The sequence below is a fragment of the Tasmannia lanceolata genome, unplaced genomic scaffold (assembly GCF_043159265.1).
Source record: "Tasmannia lanceolata isolate RefF3 unplaced genomic scaffold, GAP_Taslan_0.1 ptg000018l, whole genome shotgun sequence".
Classification (NCBI taxonomy): Eukaryota; Viridiplantae; Streptophyta; class Magnoliopsida; order Canellales; family Winteraceae; genus Tasmannia; species Tasmannia lanceolata.
Genome location: NW_027518695.1, coordinates 67,174,439 through 67,193,658, shown reverse-complemented (window position 1 = coordinate 67,193,658; position 19,220 = coordinate 67,174,439). Strand labels below are relative to the sequence as shown.

Genomic DNA, 19,220 nt, shown 5'->3' with positions numbered 1-19,220 from the left:
GCTGACATGACTAAAATCGTGAGGCAATTAGCCTTGTTGCCAGGTTATGAGAGGGGGTCACTAAATTTTTATGCCGCTTGCAAATTGTTCAAGGTGAAAGAGAATCGTGCATTGTGGGTGGCTATGGGAGATGACAAAACAAAGATTGGTTGGCTACATTATGAGTTGGGAGTCCCATTGCAACCGTCATTCGATGATGACGATGTTTACTATCCCCAGCCCATTGATTAGTTTTCTATCTGTTGGTTGTGAACTTGTGTTACTTGGATGTTGACAAGTGACGTTATTTTTTATCTTGTGATCGATGGTTGTGAACTTCTGATAGTTTTTTGGGTATTGCAACTTGTTGGTTGTTACTTTTATTTTGAACTGGTTGGTTTTTATATGTTAGTTGAACAAGCTCAAGACAATGTATAACTTTTTCATTCGTATACAATTTATTTTGAACTGTTTTTACACTACAGAGGCCTGGAACATACCAGTAACATCTTCCCTTGGTGTGCCATACGGGATTTGAATATGCTACTTGTTGGTTTTTTATTTGCAGGGAATATGGATTCAGGAGATGGGTCAGATGCATCAATTGAATCAATTGACAGTGACGAAGATTATGATGATGAAGATTTGATGGCCATGGTTGTTGAAGGTGTGCAAGATGCAATTAGGTATTATTCTATGTATTTTTGCAAGACACCTTGCCGAACAAGTAAATACACTGGGCATAAATTTATCATGGACCTATTAGATGGTGCACCAAACCGATGCTATGAGCAACTTCGTATGGAGAAACATGTATTTAGGAACTTGTGTAATTTATTCAAAACAAGATATGGGTTAACACCAACGAAAGCAATGTCTATTGAGGAGATAATGGCAATGTTTCTGATGACATTAGGACATGGCGTTTCTAATAGGTATATGCAGGAGCGGTTCCAACATTCTGGAGAGACAATTAGCCGGCAATTTCATAAAATCTTAACTTGTGCAATGCGATTTTCGTCTGATATGATTAAGCCAGAGCCTAATTACAATGATATTATTCCTGTATACATCCAAAATAGAGCAAAATTTTAATTTATACTTCAAAGATTGTATTGGAGCTATTGATGGCACCCACATTCAAGTGATTGTGCCTCAAGCAGAGCAAATTCCATATCGAGGAAGGAAAGGTTACACCTCAACAAATGTCATGGCATGCTGTGACTTTGACATGTGCTTCACCTTTACATGGGCAGGATGGGAAGGTGCTGCTCATGACACAAGGATTTTTTCAGAGGCACTGCGTACGCCGGATCTTAATTTTCCTCACCCAAGGGGAGGTAAGTACACAAATAATACTATAAATTTAATATAATATAATATATAATATCTTACATAACTTTCTTTTCAAATTTTGATGTAGATAAATATTATGTGGTTGATGCCGGCTACCCCAATATGAAGGGATACTTGGCCCCGTACAAGGGAGAAAGGTCACATGTTCCAGCTTTTCGACATGGTACTCAACCAATAAGTGGTTCAAATGAGCAATTTAATCAAGCACACGCCTCTCTTAGGAACATTATAAAGCGCACATTTGGTGTATGGAAAAATAGATGGGCCTTGCTATCCAGAATGCCTAAATTCGATTTAAAAACCCAGATACAACTAATTGTAGCATCAATGTCACTGCACAACTACATCAGAAAGCATGCAAGTCGTGATGAGGAGTTCGATAGAGCTGACCATGATGATACATATATGCCTACTGTTAATGTTGGTTTGGGTTATGATCATGCTATGGATCAGAATGATACATTTGACTATGCACATGATGATGCTTTCATGGGTTCGGTTCGGGACCGCATTCGTGATGAATTATGTTCTATATAAATTACTCATTGTGCCACTTTTTAAATTTATTTTTTTGTGACCAATAGTATAACTATTTATGACAATGATGTTTAATTTTAATTGTGTTGAATGAGATCCTAATGACCTTCTAATATTGGGCCTAATGAGAGAGTAGTTGAGTTACATTGAGGCCAACCAAACAATACCCTTTTTGGTCATTTTACCACTAAAACTCCGATTTGGGGCATTTGTAACCAAACACACAATACCTCCGTTTGCCGTTTAAAACGCCGTTTTGATCTGGCCAACCAAACACCAAAACGCCGTTTGGCAAAACGCCGTTTCAAACGCTATTTCAAACGGTACGCCAAACACACCCTAAAGAGAATTAAAAGGAATTTGCTAGCCTATGTCCCACAAAAGGCATTACGCGGATGGCCTGTTGCATGTGAGAGCAGCCACATCATGAATAAAGACAAAATCTGCTGAAAAGTATGGCTCTGTTCTCAGGTGCAGCAGGCCATCCACGAAATGCCTTATGCAATGGACGCTAGCAAATCCCGGATTAAAATAGGGAAGTGACATGTTCGCCCAACTTTCTTTGTGGAGCCACCCCCTTCTAGTGTATTTATGACTAATCATTTACACTACAAGAGGTGGCCCAGAGAAGAAACGCAGTCGAATATATTAGGGAAGTGAAATATTCTTCCATTTCTTTTTCTCGGGCCACCCCCTCCTACTGCATTTATAACTAATCTTTTACACTTCAAGGGGTGGCCCGGGGAAGAAAGCGGGTCGATTATATCATTTCCTGTAGAATAGTTGTCATGGTTAAAAATTTATATAAAATTTGAATAGGATATGAATAGTTGTTAAAGTTATTTTTTAGGCTTCTATTTAAACTCGGTCTCTTGAAAACAACAACCCAAAATAGGGAAATGTTATATTTGCCCTTCTTCTTCATTAGGCCACCCCCTTTTAGTGTAAAAGGAGTTGTCATAAATCATAATTCATTAGAGGGTGGCATGGGAAAGAAAAGGGGGCGAATAATCACTTCTCATCAAATTAATAGTCGTTCTGTATCTTTTCAAGCATATTATTGTTCCAAACTTCTAATAAAATTTATTTTTCATCAACTTCCACGTATCTCTTCATTAAATTATAATTGTGACCGTAGGTTATCCTAATTTATTTTCTTCCCATTTGATCTTGTCACATGCTTTGTGAGGGTATGTCATATGTGACTAATCAGATCTTGCGGGCTACCATGAATGGGATGTGACTGAGATTTTTTGAACTAACGACGATCACCAATCAACATGATGGACAACGATATCGATCTTCACCATCCATTTCTCAAGATCAATGGCTCACATTTCGTATTCACTCGCAAGCTCTTTTATAGGAGACATGATTGCACTCAGGTCACTTTTGGGAATTCTGGTTGAGCTTTTACGATAAAATCAGGTTGGGTTCGGGTTGATTCCAATTCATGTTTTAGCAAAATCTCAACCTGACCAATTAAATTGTACCTCTAATGATGGTATTAAGATAGGTTTTTTTTATGACATAGGGTATCCTCACCCTCATTTTTAGGGCAGGGACTAATCCCTACACGATCACCCGTAACCCACGCAAATCGGATACCCAGGGGAGCCAAACTCGCGTGGGTAGGGAGCAAAGCCACGACGCCAGCTAACGTGCCAACCCCGCACAGGTTTATGGTATTATGATAGTTGTAATGTACATAATAGAAAATGAAGAGAATTAGAATATTTGTTAGGAAAATGATACATCTGCAATTTTCTTTGCCTGAACACCCTTATTTAGAAATGCCATAATGTTTTCAATAGGATTAGAATAGTAATTTTGACAGTTACCTCCTATTTTATTTATTTAAACTCCTTCAAGGGTCCCTTGGACACAACGACTAATAAAAAAAACTTCGTATTTTAGTTCTTTAATATGCATGACACCAGGAATCATGTGCTTTGGGTTGGTGGCCGCCTTAGTTTATTTTTTGCATAAAAAATAGAAAGATGCTTGGTAAGTAAATAGTGATGAGCTTTCTTAGATGAAGGGGGCATGAGATAGTGACACGTTTGGAAAAAGACATAAAGACATCATATCCGTAGACTGCGGGAGTTTTTTGGAAAAGTTTAAGAAGGAAAACCATTTCTAAATTTTCTTACTTTTTTTTACACAAGAACCAAACCTTCTTTTTTTTTTTTTTTTTTTTTTTTTTAACCTTAGAGGGACCTTCTGTTAGTGATTTTGGATTTTCAAAATCATGTATTTTGCATGTTTTAGTGCTTTGGAAAATGTTTTATCAAAAGCGTTTGGGAAAAAGAAAATGTTTTCTTAGAAAGATTTGCTTTTACAAAATGATGTAGAAGTGTAGTTGAAAAGATAGTCCCGTACCGGATGAGAGAAAGGAAAGAAAATAGCTTATAAAGCACTACACTTTTCTAATACTTGTTGATTGCACATTGGGTTGAACTAGGGGTGTAAACGAGCTTGGCCAGGCTCGGCTCGGCTCGTTAAGCTCAAAAGCTCGGCTCGGTCAGGCTCGGCCAGGCTAGCGAGCCTTATCGAGCTCGGGTTATATTATGTTCACACCCCTCATCTTCCCTGGACAGCCCTACTATTGTAATTTGACTACTTTTTTTACACTATGGGGGGTGGTCCTAGTAACAAATGGGGTTCCAAAAATGAAGTGACATATTTTGCCCCCCCCTTTCACTCCCTGGACAACCCTTTTAATGTATAAATTAATATATAATATATATATTTAAATATATTAAATTCTTAACGAGCCTTAACGAGCCGAGCCTGGCCTAAATTAGGCTCGGCTCGTTAAGCTTAACGAGCCTGGTGAGCCAGCTCGGCTCGGCTCGGCTCGTTAAGGATTCGAGCCGAGCTCAAGCCGAGCTTTTTTAGAGCCGAGCTCGAGCGAGCCTCCGAGCCCGAGCCAAAATTGACACCTTTAGGCTGAACCCATGGTTGGACCCGTGGGACGGTGCGCGCGGCGTGGACAATTGGCTATAGGGTGCATAGTGGCGCTTTTTTAGGCGCACTTTGCACTTCGCGATTGGAGCCTTTAATTTTTCCAGATTTGATCTGCACCATTGGACAAGATGAAGGTGGACCAGTCAGATGGGTGGGTCAAATGGTTCCTAGGCCCATCAAGCCGAATGGTTGGGTTGGGTTGGGCTTCGGTTTGGGCCTAATGGTCGGCCCAACGGCCCCATAACTCCAACGGTCAAAGAGTGTGATCAAATGGGTTGTGTCCCTTCCCCCAACGGTCAAGTGCCAAGAGGGTGCGATCAACACCATAGATGGTTGATCTAACGATGACTGGGTTGGAGAGAGGTTTTACTCAAACCAACAGTCACCTCTAGGATCGATCAGGACCGTTCAATATCAATGGCTGCGATCTAACGGTCAAATTTCAAATATTCTGGAAAGGTGCCCTGTAGAGGTGTTTTTCACACTGAAAAGACACCGGGTGGTCTACAAAATGTGCAGAATTCAGTCATTTCATATAGGAAAACGAATTGGCAATTCTGACAGACTTTACACTCTCTTCTACACTCCTACAAAATCCCCAAGTATTTCTACATACTGTTTTTCTGCAGAAACGGTATCTAGAAATTTCTCTAAGGCTTGAAATTTCGGAAGGGCATTTCGGGTTTGATTCCGCTAGTGCTACGCGTCATCAAACATTAGTAGGACTTCCCTACTAGGCTTCATTGTATCTTGGAGGCGATTCGTGGATCCCCTTTGTAGACTACTAGTGAGGGCGAATCTTGTCTTAAGGAAAGTGATATCACGCCTTGAAGCAACAAGTTTCTATTTTCTATCAACAACAGTACCCTCAATTTTTTCCAACACCTTCAATTTATGATAATATCCCTCTAGATTAACCATACATATCATTTGCCTCTAAATCTAAAAAGGAAAAAAAATCGCAAAGAAAAATCTTTCAATCGGAAATGTTTTTCTTGCAATCTAAATCGGGAGTTCGGAATATGAATCATAATATGATGTTGATTTTGATCCTAATTCTGATAATCCAAACGTAGTTAGGGCTCACATCTTATCAGATGGGCTTTCTTACAACGTTTTATTGCCCAAACATGGTCGTTAATACCAGGGGTGCAACTCTGTTTGAGTTTTGGAAATTCGGGTTGAGCTGTTACCATAAACTCGGGTCAGCCATCGACTCCAACTATCGTCTATGTACAATCCATACTAGATCTGACCAACTGCCCATCCTACCTCCTTTATGTTCTTAGCAACCCATCTTTGTCTCGGTAATTTCTTTCAGTTGTATGAAAAAGACATATCTATTAGAATCATAACCATAGAATATGACCCTTCATACATTTGTCTCATACACGATACTGATAAAAGCTCAAATCAACCAGACCAATATATATTGCACTCCTAGGGGGGCACCAACCAATACGGCTTTCGATACAATTCTATATGTATCCATGAACCCCAAACATGGAATTATGTTTACTTACTTTAAATTGAGTATGTGTTCCCCTCATTTTCCTGGTAGGATTGGAAATCCTGTATTTTACATACTGATATATATGATTGAGAATTTGGGTTTATGAAATAGTGTAATGTAAAGAGAAGAACGCTTCAAATTTCTTTATCTTTAAAGAGGCAACCAAACAGAATAAGAAAGAGGGGTAGGGGTGGCCAGAACCAAACCAGACTCGAAGAACCGAACCAGACCTGAGTAAAAAAACCCAAACCGAACTGTTTAGAAAATACTTTGCGTATGGGTCGGTGCCACTGATGAAGAACCGAACTTATTCGGTTCGAGTACGAGTATAATGCATTTGGTTCAGTTCTGGAACCGAAGACCAAACTCTCTCTCTCTCTCTCTCTATATATATATATATATATATATATATATATATATATATATATATATATATAGAGAGAGAGAGAGAGAGAGAGAGAGAGAGAGAGCTGTTGGTGCGCTTAAGCTCACCATTTTTTTGGTGCGCTTAAGTTGTTATAACGCCTCCCATTCGTTTAAATGTTTGGGTCCCGCTGGGTCCCGCTTAAGCGCACCAATGGGAGGCGTTATAGCAACTTAAGCGCACCAACAGCTCACCAACAGTTTTCTCATATATATATATATATATATATATATATATAATTTTTTTTGTTGGTGTTGTATTATTGAAGATATCTGGTGATTTGAAAGTATTGTCATTGTGCACACAGGCTGTAGAATTTGTAAGTTCTAACCATATTGCATGAAGATCATTTATATTAATTAATATGTTTTTAGCCATTAGAACCAGAGAACCGGACTAGACCGAACCGATTATGTTTGGTCCAGTTCGGTTCGGCCCTACCATGTACTAAGGTTCGGTTCAGTACGTCTTACGGTTCATGAAACCGGGAACCGGGAACTGAGAACCGAACTAAAAAGTTACCAAGGACCGAGCACCGAACCGGTTGGCCACCCCTAAAGAGGGGGGATATATATTGGGCGATGATATTTTCACCCCAGCATTACGCATGCGAAGGGGGGCACATGCGTAATGGGCGGTGAAAATATCATCTCCCTATATATTTTCCCTTGTTAAAATAATTTCATATAGTCCTTGAAGGATATTAAAATTGAAGTTGATCCATTGCCCCCAATAGACTTTATAATATATCAGAGGTCAAACTCCATCCTCATCTACCTTACATCTTTGTAATCATGTGAATGCATGTACATAATGGTATTGATATATAGTTGGATTCTCATATAGTTAGGTATTTGCCAACAACATAACTTGTCTTATCTACACCACTTGTCTTATCTAATTCTCTTAAAATTATCTTACACAAAAGATTAACGTTTTGTTGGATGCCAAACTTTTTAAGTGCGCGCTTTTGACTCGAGTGATCATGCGGGCCCGTTTGCACCATTATCTGAACACCAACCACCCATTTCAGAGCAGGATGAAATGGGGAAAAAAGGTGAAGACCACACACTGATCTCTCTTGCGGAAGATATTCAAAGAACTGACCATTCGATAGGGCCGGGTTCATTAACACTATATAATGTGTGTGCATGTATATCCAAACAGATAGTATAATGTTTATACTTGGATGTCTCCTCCTCATGTTAGCAATTAAAACCTTATAAATGTACACATTTTTCTTTTCTCTATGAAGGAAAATGTCTTATAGATTGTTAGAACTTTAATAAATACCTTAAGAAGACCAGCAGTACCACCGAGAAGGGGACTAAACAAATGGCTTCTCGCCAGAAAAAATCCACAAGTGACGTGAGCATGCCTTAGGTTTAGGAAAATTAACAAAAAAGTAATTTTTTATTGCACACATGGCACATTCTCATTGTTGGTCTCTCCATCGGTGGTACTCTCGGTCTGCATATCATTTTCCTATTACTATAGATTAGTATATACTCTATTATACCATGGTTTAACTTATATAGTAAAAGTCGTCGAAACCCTAAAGAAAAACAAGTTTTGGCGGCAGGGAAAAACCTTCTCTATAAATCCGTCACTAAAAATTATATATAGCGACGGAAAATATATTAGTTGTTATTAGTAAATAATTGCGACGGTTAGAAAAGTTCAGTCTGCAAAAGATGTTTAACTAGTGACAATTGACAGAATCTGTCGCTACAACGCTAGCTTCATTAGTGGCATTTTTTTTTATAGTCCGCCTCAAGAACAAGAAAACATTTTATCGTTTAATAACCTAAATTAATGATTTTTTCTTACTGAATTTTAAAGAAAAAATTGATGTGTCGCTACAACTCTTCATTAGCAATAGTTCTCTCTGTTGCAAAACATTTTGAACACAGGTATATTTAATTTTAGTGACTGATCAATATTTCCGTCGCTAATTATAAACATTTGAGACGGTTCTTTACCATCCGTTGCAATATATTTTTAGCACGGGTTTTTTTATTTAATTTTAACGAGGAGAATATTTCTGCCACTACTTGTATACATTTCCTACTGTTAGTTTTTTTTTTCGCAACTAAAATACTTTTCATAACCTTTGTCATTCCCTCTTTTACTAATAAGTATTTAGTTTCTATTTGAGAAAATTACATTTATAAGGTTTTAACTAATCTATTTTTGTTATATAGTGTAATTAATTAAGGGAAATGATATCAAAACTGCAAAGTTTTGATAAGATGGGCGAAGCATCTTATCGTCTAGCATTTAAAGGGCTGTCGGAAGGATTTTTACAGTTCTTAAAAAGCTCTTAGAAGCCCTTTAAATACTAAACAACAACATGATGCACGCAGCTTATCAAAACATTAGAGTGTTGAAATCATCTCCCTTAATTAATATTTTAAGTATATGTTTGCAAGACTTCCATCACATGAGAATGGCCACCCGACACGCTCGTGGCATGTCTCTAGACCTAGTCACAAGACGTACCGTGATGCTAACTCTTCTACATATACCACTTCAACATTGGTCCTCGTGAATATTCACTAATATATACTGGCATAGTTTTAAAATCTTTACATGTATAAGGTTTTAATTAATATAAGGAGCCGTGTACATGTTTTGACCTTTTCTAGGTGACCGATATTAGCACTACCATGTTTGGATAAGTGCGTGCCTTTTACTATTTAATCAGTACTCAAAGGTTATCACAATTTCCAAAAAGGCCTTCAGAAGTGCAATTAACAAAATAAGGTAGTGTCAATATCAGTAGCCTTTTTTATATTTTCATTGGTGCTTCTTGTTTTCTACTCTCTCGTTGGGTGCTTTAGTATTTATGTTTGGCCTGTCTTGGGATCATGGTCGGGTCCTAGGTAGACAATCAAAAAGAAAGATGAACGGTCTAGGCTCGTTCATCAAGAAATCCAACGGTTGTAAAGTGTTCTAGTGAATAAAAATGGAGTGTCCTTAATTCAATGTGACACTGACTACACTAACCCTTCTAATCTCTTTTACTTTTGTTTTTGTGGAAGATAAGGCCGCCATCTTTGACGCCTTGGAATCTCTCCCTATCTCATTTTCTTTGTTCTTTGCCCCATGAAGATAAATTAAAACCCGCCATCTTTGACTTAGACTTAATTGGGGTCTCTCTCTCTCCGCCATCTTTGACTTAGACTTAATTGGGGTCTCTCTCTCTCTCTCACTCATTTCATGATATATTTGCCCCCTTTTTCTTCCCCAGGCCATCCGCTCAAATGTATCTATGACCATGGTTTTAAATTTCGGTTTCGGTATGTATTTCGGACTTCACCCAAACTGAAATCACGAAATTTCGACAAAATCTGGTACACCATAACAAGCTATAATTTTGGTAATTTCGGCCAAAATTTCGGAAAAATACAATATTGTTAAAAATAATTGAATTTAGTGAAATTTTGCTAGAAATTTCAAAAAAATTCCATCAAATTTTTTTTTTTCGCTGAATTTCGGTTTCGGTCCCAACCGAAATCCAAATTTCAGTCCGAGATTTTGGATTTCAGTTCAAATTTAAAACCATGTTTACGACTACTCTTTCTACACTCCAAGGCGGGTCGCCCAAGGGAGAAAAAGGGGCATGTTTCGATCTATTCATTTTGCTTTCTTGGAATAGCCATTCCATTAAAGAGTGTATGAGGGACTCTTGGATACTCTACAGTCTACACTATATGCATATAATCATATGGAAAACACTTTTAAAACGGAACTTTGTTTTCATAATGGTTGACCTAAGCCAACCAATGTCAACATCAGTGGTGCACTTGACTGGCGAAAGGTAGTCCATCGGCAGTCGAAAAACCAAGTCACCATTTACAATAGATTTCCTATCGGTTTTCTCAGCAATTGATGGAGCACCCATCATGGCATAAAAAATCTCTACTGCCATGTTTGGCAACCTTGAAAATAATTCCATGGAACATTTGTGGGGCTAGCTAGTTGTGAGAGATGGGCGAGAGAGGGACGACATACTTGAGAGGATGGGAGAGAGGAGAGCACGAAGAGCTCCTAAAAACCACCAAAACTCAAGTCTCTCCCTCTCCCTCCTCTGCTTTCTCACACACTTGGGCCCACGATTATTGCATGGAATATTTTTTCATGGTTGGCAAACGAGGCGGAGTAATACTAGGGAAACCGAGAATAGGACCTAAAAGGGGACGTAGCAAATTGATTCATGCCACAACATCTCAAGTGACGTGACCCAGCCCTTAATTTTAGGCAAATCATGAAAAAGTAAATTTTTATTGAACACATGGCATATTCTCATTGCAGGTCCTCTGCTAGGTCCTAATCTTGGTCTCCATATCATTTTTTTCCAGGAGAGGATAACAACTAGTAATAATAATAATAATTAAAAATTATGGACTAAAAGGTCCCACGTTGCATTTTGGGTGTACATCCACACACCCATAATTTTTTTCTTGAATTTCAGATCACAATGGAATTAGCTTTCTTTGCTGTTCTCTGGACTCGAATTTTAGTTGAAAATTGGTCTTTTTCAAATAAAAAAAATGAAATGCTCGCCTTGGATATAGGCCTTGGAAATGAACTTTTTTGAAGTCAGAAGATTCATGATAAGGGTTAGGCAGATTGTGGTTTACTTTGGTAGTTTGAAAGGGTAATGGATCAATGATAGCAATCACACTATGAGTCGTGAATTCATGACTGTATTCACACAAACGGTTTCGAGGAAAACATGACCAATCCCATCTTTTCTTCAATGGAAATCCATTCAGCAAGGCTGAAATTTCTAGGACCCACCTTGGAGACAGACAGATAAATGTGGGTCCATTGGAGTGTCTCATGTTGGACATAGACAAAACCCTTACATGAATTGTATAATCTAGGATTGTAAAAGCCTTAAGGGCAAGTTTGGCAGCCAGTATTTCTTTTTTCGTGATAAATCGGCATCTCCGACCGGAGATGAGGGTGAAGTTACTAAAAATCAGGACACAAAATCCCCGAAACTAGTATCTCCAGTTATGAGACAAAATCTCTAATTTTACAAACTAAAACCTAAAATTAGGGTTTTTGTTTCCGGGATTTTTAGGGCATAGTTTTGCTCCAAATGACTTGTTTAAGTACACAAAACATTGTCCTTTGGAATAATCTTGATTTAGGTGATATTTTGTGGCGACCTTGAGATTTAGCACAATGGGGAAACTTTGATCAACATCTAGGTAAGTAACTTGGCATCATATACCAGTGTTCCTTTCTCATGTTTTCTATACTTGCGCATTATCCATGTTTTTTGAATCATGCTTATGGACTCATTCTTAATTGAAGAGTTGTAACATATTTTGAAATCATGTAGATGTACATGGATTATCTTGAGGCATTTTTAAAATGTTTTTATTGTTAAAAAATCATGGATCAAGCATTGGTAGGCCATTTTTATGCATGGTTGTAGCATTATGAAGTTTCCATCGAAATAATTCGGTCCAATTGGAATGTGGTGATGTGAATTGCTCACGTGTGCCCTAGCTTAGCTATGTTAAGGTATCCCATTAAATCTGCCAGCGAGGGTTTTGAAACTCGTATGTAGCCATGATAGATCGGTCCACTACCTCGTTCAGTAGGGGTTGTTATTAGCCCAAGGGTTCACATGGGTTCATTCAATCACCTTGTTTTGATGATTAATAAACTCAAATTGATTAGTCGTTTATGGACTAATTGTTTGCCTTGAGTGTTGTGCTATGGACAGGAAACTTATAGGTTAATCCATGATAGCACCAACACACACAGATGGCCTTTACTTGAAGCTGAACCAACCAATGGACAAATGAGCTAAAGCACACTTGGACAAAACACACTGATGCAACCCAAACCCATGAGGTTGACAAGTTTGAAGCCCAAATGAACCATCCTAAGCAAGTGAGAAGGTCAGCTCGCATCCAAGCCCAACACAAGGCCCATGTCCAACTTGAATCCATTAAGCATAAAGACCACCATGGACACGCTTATCGAGCTAGAGTCCCGCATTAATGAGTCTGACCACTTTTTGGAGTCCATTTTTGGACCTCTAGATGGACGAATCAGAGCAAATGCTTAACTAGGAAGTTGTAGGTCTTTGAATTATCTTTCCAACAGATATTCACGGTCCTAATTTGGCTCAATGGTTAAAGAGTTATGGCTATTTTGGTAGACTGTGTTTGCTAGCTTTGACTAGTTAATGTGTTCAGAGTTCCTAAAACTATTAATGATGTATGTGAGTCCCTAAACTAGTTAGTGGACTAGTTTGAACGAATTTTCTTATGTATTTATCTATTTAAAGAGTATCAAACATATGTAATGGGATTAGTTGAATATTTGAATGAAAAATTTGCTTAGTGCATTTTCCCTTGAACCTTGAAGAGTTCTTCCTTGAAACCTAGAAGAGTTTCACTCCTTCTTTGAAGAGTAGGAGCTTTCCCCTATTGTTTGCATCCTTGAAGAGTTGCAACCATCAATCTAGAAGAATTGATGTTACCTATCTTCCTTGGCAACCTAGAAGAGTAACCATTGAAGTTATCTTTCTCTATTTTGCCCCGCTCTATTTTCAGAAACCTGTCCATTCGCATTCATCCACTTCCATCACCATTTCAAGCCCTTTCCAGTATTTTTCTGAGCAAACTTTTGCAGCAAAGTTGTAGATCTTTGAGTCCTTAAAATTTTGGCTTTTGAATCAAGTCATTCCGACCTATATCGAGGGAGATACGCTCATTTTACCGAACTTGCGCAAATCTGTTTTTCTTGAATCCGAATTCTTGAGCATTTAAGTGTGTGTCTGTCACTCTCCCGATCCTTAGTCCAAGAAGCCTAGGAGAGGCTTGCATCATTTTGGTATCAAAGCTTTAGAGGAGACGACAATGCCTCCAAGACAAGCCCGACGTCGAGGTGGTCGAACAATCCCCTTGGATGAAGTACACACACTTGCTGAAAACTTGCAGCAGCATATGCAACAACAAATCAATGATTTGACTCGAGAAGTTGAACGTCTTCGTGCTGAAGCAAACAATCCTTCACCCCATTCCAGATCCGGAAGAACCAATGGTGATTCTTCTTCTTCAGAAAGTGTTCAATCTTTGCGACAAGGTAGGCGCCCTCAACCCCACACACAAGGTGTTCGAGAACCGGATTGGGAAAAGGAAATCAAGAGAGACATTCCAGAATTTCTAGGAACTGATTCCCCTGATGAAATCATTGATTGGTTAACACTTGTGAATGAAGTTTTTGATCATAGAAATGTCCCGGAAGAGCGTCGTGTTGGCATCATTGCCATGCGATTCTGAGGCAAGGCCATAGCTTGGTGGAGACGTGAGAAGCAAACCCGCCACTCCGCCGGTAAAGATCCTATCACTCGATGGAGAAAGATGGAGGACAAGATCCGCAAGTACTTCCTTCCCAAAGGTTATAAGAGGGATTTGTACCAACGGTACCAAAATTTGAGGCAAAGTACGTGATCGGTGGAACAATACACCAATGAATTCAATGAGTTGGTAATTCGCAACAATATTCAAGATCCGGAGGAGATGCTCGTGAACAAGTATTTGGGAGGCCTTCAAATTCATATCCAAGATACCCTTGATGTTCTTGACATCTGGGATTTGGGAGATGCACACCAAAGAGCTTTCAAGGTGGAGCATTCGCGCTCTCGAAAGCAACAAGCCACATCCTTCACAAATCGAGCAATTCAAGGTTCGGTTGGCACCACCAAAGCCGGAAACACAAGTGCACACACCAATAGCATCAACAAAGCCTCTGCCCCGCCCAAGGGTTCTAATCAACCCCCTCCTACCGGTCAAAGTTCTACAACCGGTATGCGTTGTTATTCATGTGGTGAGATAGGACATCGTGCTAGCAATTGTCGGAAGCGACAAGCGGGTAAAGCATTACTTGTGGAAAATGAATCTGATGATCCGGGTGAAGAAACTGATATTGACCCAAAGGATGATGAGAGTAACTTGGAGGATGAGCAAGTGCTTAATGCCGATACCGGTGAGTTCCTTATGATGCGGAAAATTTTTCTAACTCCAAAACAAGAAGCTGGAAATCGTTGGTTGCGCAACAACATTTTTCACTCGGCATGCACCGTTTCTGAAAAGGTATGTCAATTAATCATTGATTCCGGATGTTGTGAAAATGTAATTTCTGAGGCGGCGGCAAGCAAGTTGAAATTGGAGTTGAAAGAACATCCAACCCCTTACAAGATGTCTTGGTTAAAGCGAGGCATGGAGGTAACCGTTTCCAAACGTTGTCTTGTCAATCTTTCTATTGCTTCCATCTACTTTGACAAGATATGGTGTGATGTTATACCTATGGATTGTAGTCATATCATCCTTGGCCGTCCATGGCAATTTGATAAGAAAACAATCCATGACGGGTATCGCAACACTTACTCTTTTGACTATGAAGGAAAGAAGATTACTTTAGCACCTAGTAAAGAACCAATTCAAACTCCTTTGGTTGAAAACTCCCCATCCTCTAATTTTCTTGTGATGAAAGATGTAAAGAGTGCTATGGAAGGGGTTAGTGTTATATACATCTTACTTAACAAGTCCGATATTGGATATGTGGTTGCACCAATCATTCCGAACCAAGTCAAGCCTCTTTTGGACGAATTTAAAGATATATTTCCATTAGACCTTCCCTCTGGCCTCCCCCCATGAGAGACATTCAGCACCAAATTGACTTGCTGCCCGGTGCATCTTTACCCAACCTAGCTCACTATCGGATGAGTCTAGTGGAGCATGAAGAACTACAACGGCAAATCATGGAACTATTGAACAAAGGTTTCATAAGGGAGAGCCTCAGCTCATGTGCCGTTCCAGCCCTTTTGGTGCCGAAGAAAAATGGCACTTGGAGAATGTGTGTTGATAGTAGAGCCATCAAAAAATCACCATCAAATACCGCTTTCCGATCCCTCGTCTTGAAGATCTCTTGGACCAACTTTCCGGTGCCACCATCTTCTCAAAGTTAGACTTAAAGAGTGGATATCATCAAATCCGAATCAAGCCCGGAGATGAATGGAAGACGGCGTTCAAGACCAAAGATGGACTATTTGAGTGGCTAGTCATGCCATTTGGATTGTCTAATGCACCTTCCACCTTCATGAGGTTCATGACACAGGTTCTAAAGCCGTATCTTGGACGTTTTGTGGTTGTTTATTTTGATGATATTTTGATTTTTAGTAAGACTACTAATGAGCACTTGCAGCACCTTCAAGATGTGTTACGCTTGCTAAGGCAAGCACGCTTATTTGCAGCCCCTGAAAAGTGTTACTTTATGGTGTCACAAATCCTATTCCTTGGATTTAACATTTCAAGAGAAGGGATTTCAGTTGATGATGCCAAGATCAAGGTGATCCAAGAATGGCCAACCCCAATAAACGGGCATGAAGTTCGAAGTTTCCATGGCCTAGCTTCCTTCTACAGACGATTCATTGCACACTTCAGTTCTATTGCTGCCCCACTCACTTCTTGTATGAAGAAAGGTGTTTTTGAGTGGACCATTGAAGCCCAAAGAAGCTTTGAATAACTCAAGGAAAAGTTATGTACAGCCCCGGTACTTGCGCTTCCCAACTTCGACCTCATTTTTGAGGTTCATTGTGATGCATCCGGAACCGGCATAGGAGGAGTTCTAAGTCAAGGAGGACGTCCCATTGCATTCTTCAGTGAGAAGTTGAATGGTGCCAAACTCAAATATAGTACTTATGATTTGGAGTTTTATGCCTTGTTTCGCACACTTGAGCATTGGAGGCAGTACCTAATCCATAGAGAATTTATTTTGTACACTGACCATGAAGCATTGAAGTACATTTCAGGTCAACAAAAGCTAAATTCTCGGCGTGCAAAATGGGCGGAATATCTTCAAGATTTCACCTTCAACATCAAGCACAAGGCGGGTGTACAAAATCAGGTTGCCGATGCTCTCAGCCGAAAGAAAAGCTTGATCAATACCATGCGCACTACTGTGCTCGGCTTTGACTCATTCCAATAGCTATACATGGAGGATGAATACTTCTCCAAACTCATATCATATGCTCAAGATGAGAAGCTTGCTGATTTCACCTTATGTGATGGTTTTCTCTTCAAATGAAATCGCTTATGTGTACCGGATTGCTCTCTTCGGCAAAAGGTGATTGGTGAGATACATAATGAAGGTAATTTCGGTCGTGACAAAACTCTCCAACTTGTTTCAGCAAAGTACTTTTGGCCACATCAGAAACGGGATGTACATCGTTATGTTATGAGATGCCGAAATTGTCAAATTGGTAAGGGACAAACTACAAATGCCGGTCTCTATTTGCCTTTGCCTATACCACATGCACCATGGGAGGATATATCCATGGATTTTGTCCTTGGATTGCCACGGACACACCGAGGAATGGATTCCATATTTGTGGTCGTTGATAGATTTTCCAAAATGGCACATTTCATACCTTGCCGAAAGACTATGGATGCCTCACGCATTGCTAGCTTATTTTTCAAAGAAATCTTCAGAATGCATGGAGTACCAAATACCATCACTTCAGACCGAGACACGAAGTTCCTTAGTCACTTTTGGCGTCAATTATGGAAGAGTATTGGGACCACACTATAGTATAGCACTGTGTTCCACCCTCAAACTGATGGGCAAACCGAAGTTGTAAACCGATCATTGGGAAATTTGTTGAGAACCTTGATTGATGACAATCCTCGTTCTTGGGAAGACCGCCTATCACTTGGAGAATTTGCTTACAACAGTTCGATGAACCGTTCTACAGGTTGCAGCCCTTTCTTGGTTATCTATGGGCGACAACCCAAGTCAGCACTAGATCTTGCACCTATTCTATTTGCTGAAAAGCCCATTGTCCAAGTTGAAGATTTTGTATCTCAAATGAAGCTTATACATGAAGATGTTCATCGTAAGCTGGAAAGTAAATCTGAGACCTATAAGAAGGCTGTTGATAAGAGGCGTCGTGAAGTCATATTTGAACCCGGAGATTTTGTTTGGGCTTACTTGCCACCAGAACGTCACCCCGTTGGAAGCTACAACAAGCTTAGTGATAGAAAGCTTGGTCCACTTGAAGTACTTGAACGCATCAATCCCAATGCGTATCGTCTCAAGCTTCCTTCCCATATGAAGATACATGATGTGTTTAACGTCCGCCATTTGACACCTTATATGGGAGATTCCACTGATGATGATACCTCGAGTTCAGAGACGAATTCTTTCAAACAATGGGGGAATGATGCAACCCAAACCCATGAGGTTGACAAGTTTGAAGCCCAGATGAACCATCCTACGCAAGTGAGAAGGTCAGCTCGCATCCAAGCCCAACACAAGGTCTATGTCCAACTTGAATCCATTAAGCATAAAGACCACCATGGACACGCTTATCGAGCTGGAGTCCCGCATTAATGAGTCTGACCACTTTTTGGAGTTCGTTTTTGGACCTCTAGATGGACGAATCAGAGCAAATGCTTAACTAGGAAGTTGTAGGTCTTTGAATTATCTTTCCAACAGATATTCATGGTCCTAATTTGGCTCAATGGTTGAAGAGTTATGGCTATTTTGGTAGACTATGTTTGCTAGCTTTGACTAGTTAATGTGTTTAGAGTTCCTAAAACTATTAATGATGTATGTGAGTCCCTAAACTAGTTAGTGGACTAGTTTGAACGAATTTTCTCATGTATTTATCTATTTAAAGAGTATCAAACATATGTAATGGGGTTAGTTGAATATTTGAATGAAAAATTTGCTTAGTGCATTTTCCCTTGAACCTTGAAGAGTTCTTCCTTGAAACCTAGAAGAGTTTCACTCCTTTTTTGAAGAGTAGGAGCTTTCCCCTATTGTTTGCATCCTTGAAGAGTTGCAACCATCAATCTAGAAGAATTGATGTTACCTATCTTCCTTGGCAACCTAGAAGAGTAGCCATTGAAGTTATCTTTCTCTATTTTGCCCCGCTCTATTTTCAGAAACCTGTCCATTCGCATTCATCCACTTCTATCACCATTTAAAGACCTTTCCAGTATTTTTCTGAGCAAACTTTTGTCAGGAAAGTTGTAGATCTTTGAGTCCTTAAAATTTTGGCTTTTGAATCAAGTCATTCCGACCTATATCGAGGGAGATACGCTCATTTTACCGAACTTGCGCAAGTTTGTTTTTCTTGAATCCGAATTCTTGAGCATTTGAGTGTGTGTCTGTCACTCTCCCGATCCTTAGTCCAAGAAGCCTAGGAGAGGCTTGCATCACACACCTTGGAGGATCAACCAAGAAGAAGCTCAACATCATCCACATCAACATTGAACATACAGAGAAGATCATAAAGGCCAAAAGGATCAAGAACCAATGCAAAGGACCAAGGAGCTTGTACCACAACTGGAGAAGTCAAAGCAAAGCTCACCTTTGAAGATCCCAAAGTAATCCCAACAC

General features: G+C 39.5%; 1 protein-coding gene and 1 pseudogene across 1 annotated transcript; both read left to right on the top strand.

The window, feature by feature from the left end:
* Positions 1-1,092: 1,092 nt before the first annotated feature.
* LOC143849316 (uncharacterized) lies at positions 1,093-1,882 on the top strand. Its single transcript, XM_077358303.1, has 2 exons — positions 1,093-1,319; positions 1,403-1,882. The coding sequence occupies exons 1-2, from the start codon at positions 1,190-1,192 to the stop codon at positions 1,870-1,872; spliced, it is 600 nt and encodes a 199-aa protein (XP_077214418.1). The 5' UTR covers positions 1,093-1,189; the 3' UTR covers positions 1,873-1,882.
* Positions 1,883-14,335: 12,453 nt separating this feature from the next.
* Positions 14,336-18,206, top strand: LOC143850637 (uncharacterized; annotated as a pseudogene).
* Positions 18,207-19,220: the final 1,014 nt, after the last annotated feature.

Bases quoted from the DNA above. Each gene is read 5' to 3' on its own strand.
- LOC143849316 (XM_077358303.1), top strand. From the start codon at position 1,190: ATGGCATGCTGTGACTTTGACATGTGCTTCACCTTTACATGGGCAGGA. The intron at 1,320-1,402 runs GTAAGTACACAA...ATTTTGATGTAG, and splicing joins TTTTCCTCACCCAAGGGGAG to ATAAATATTATGTGGTTGAT.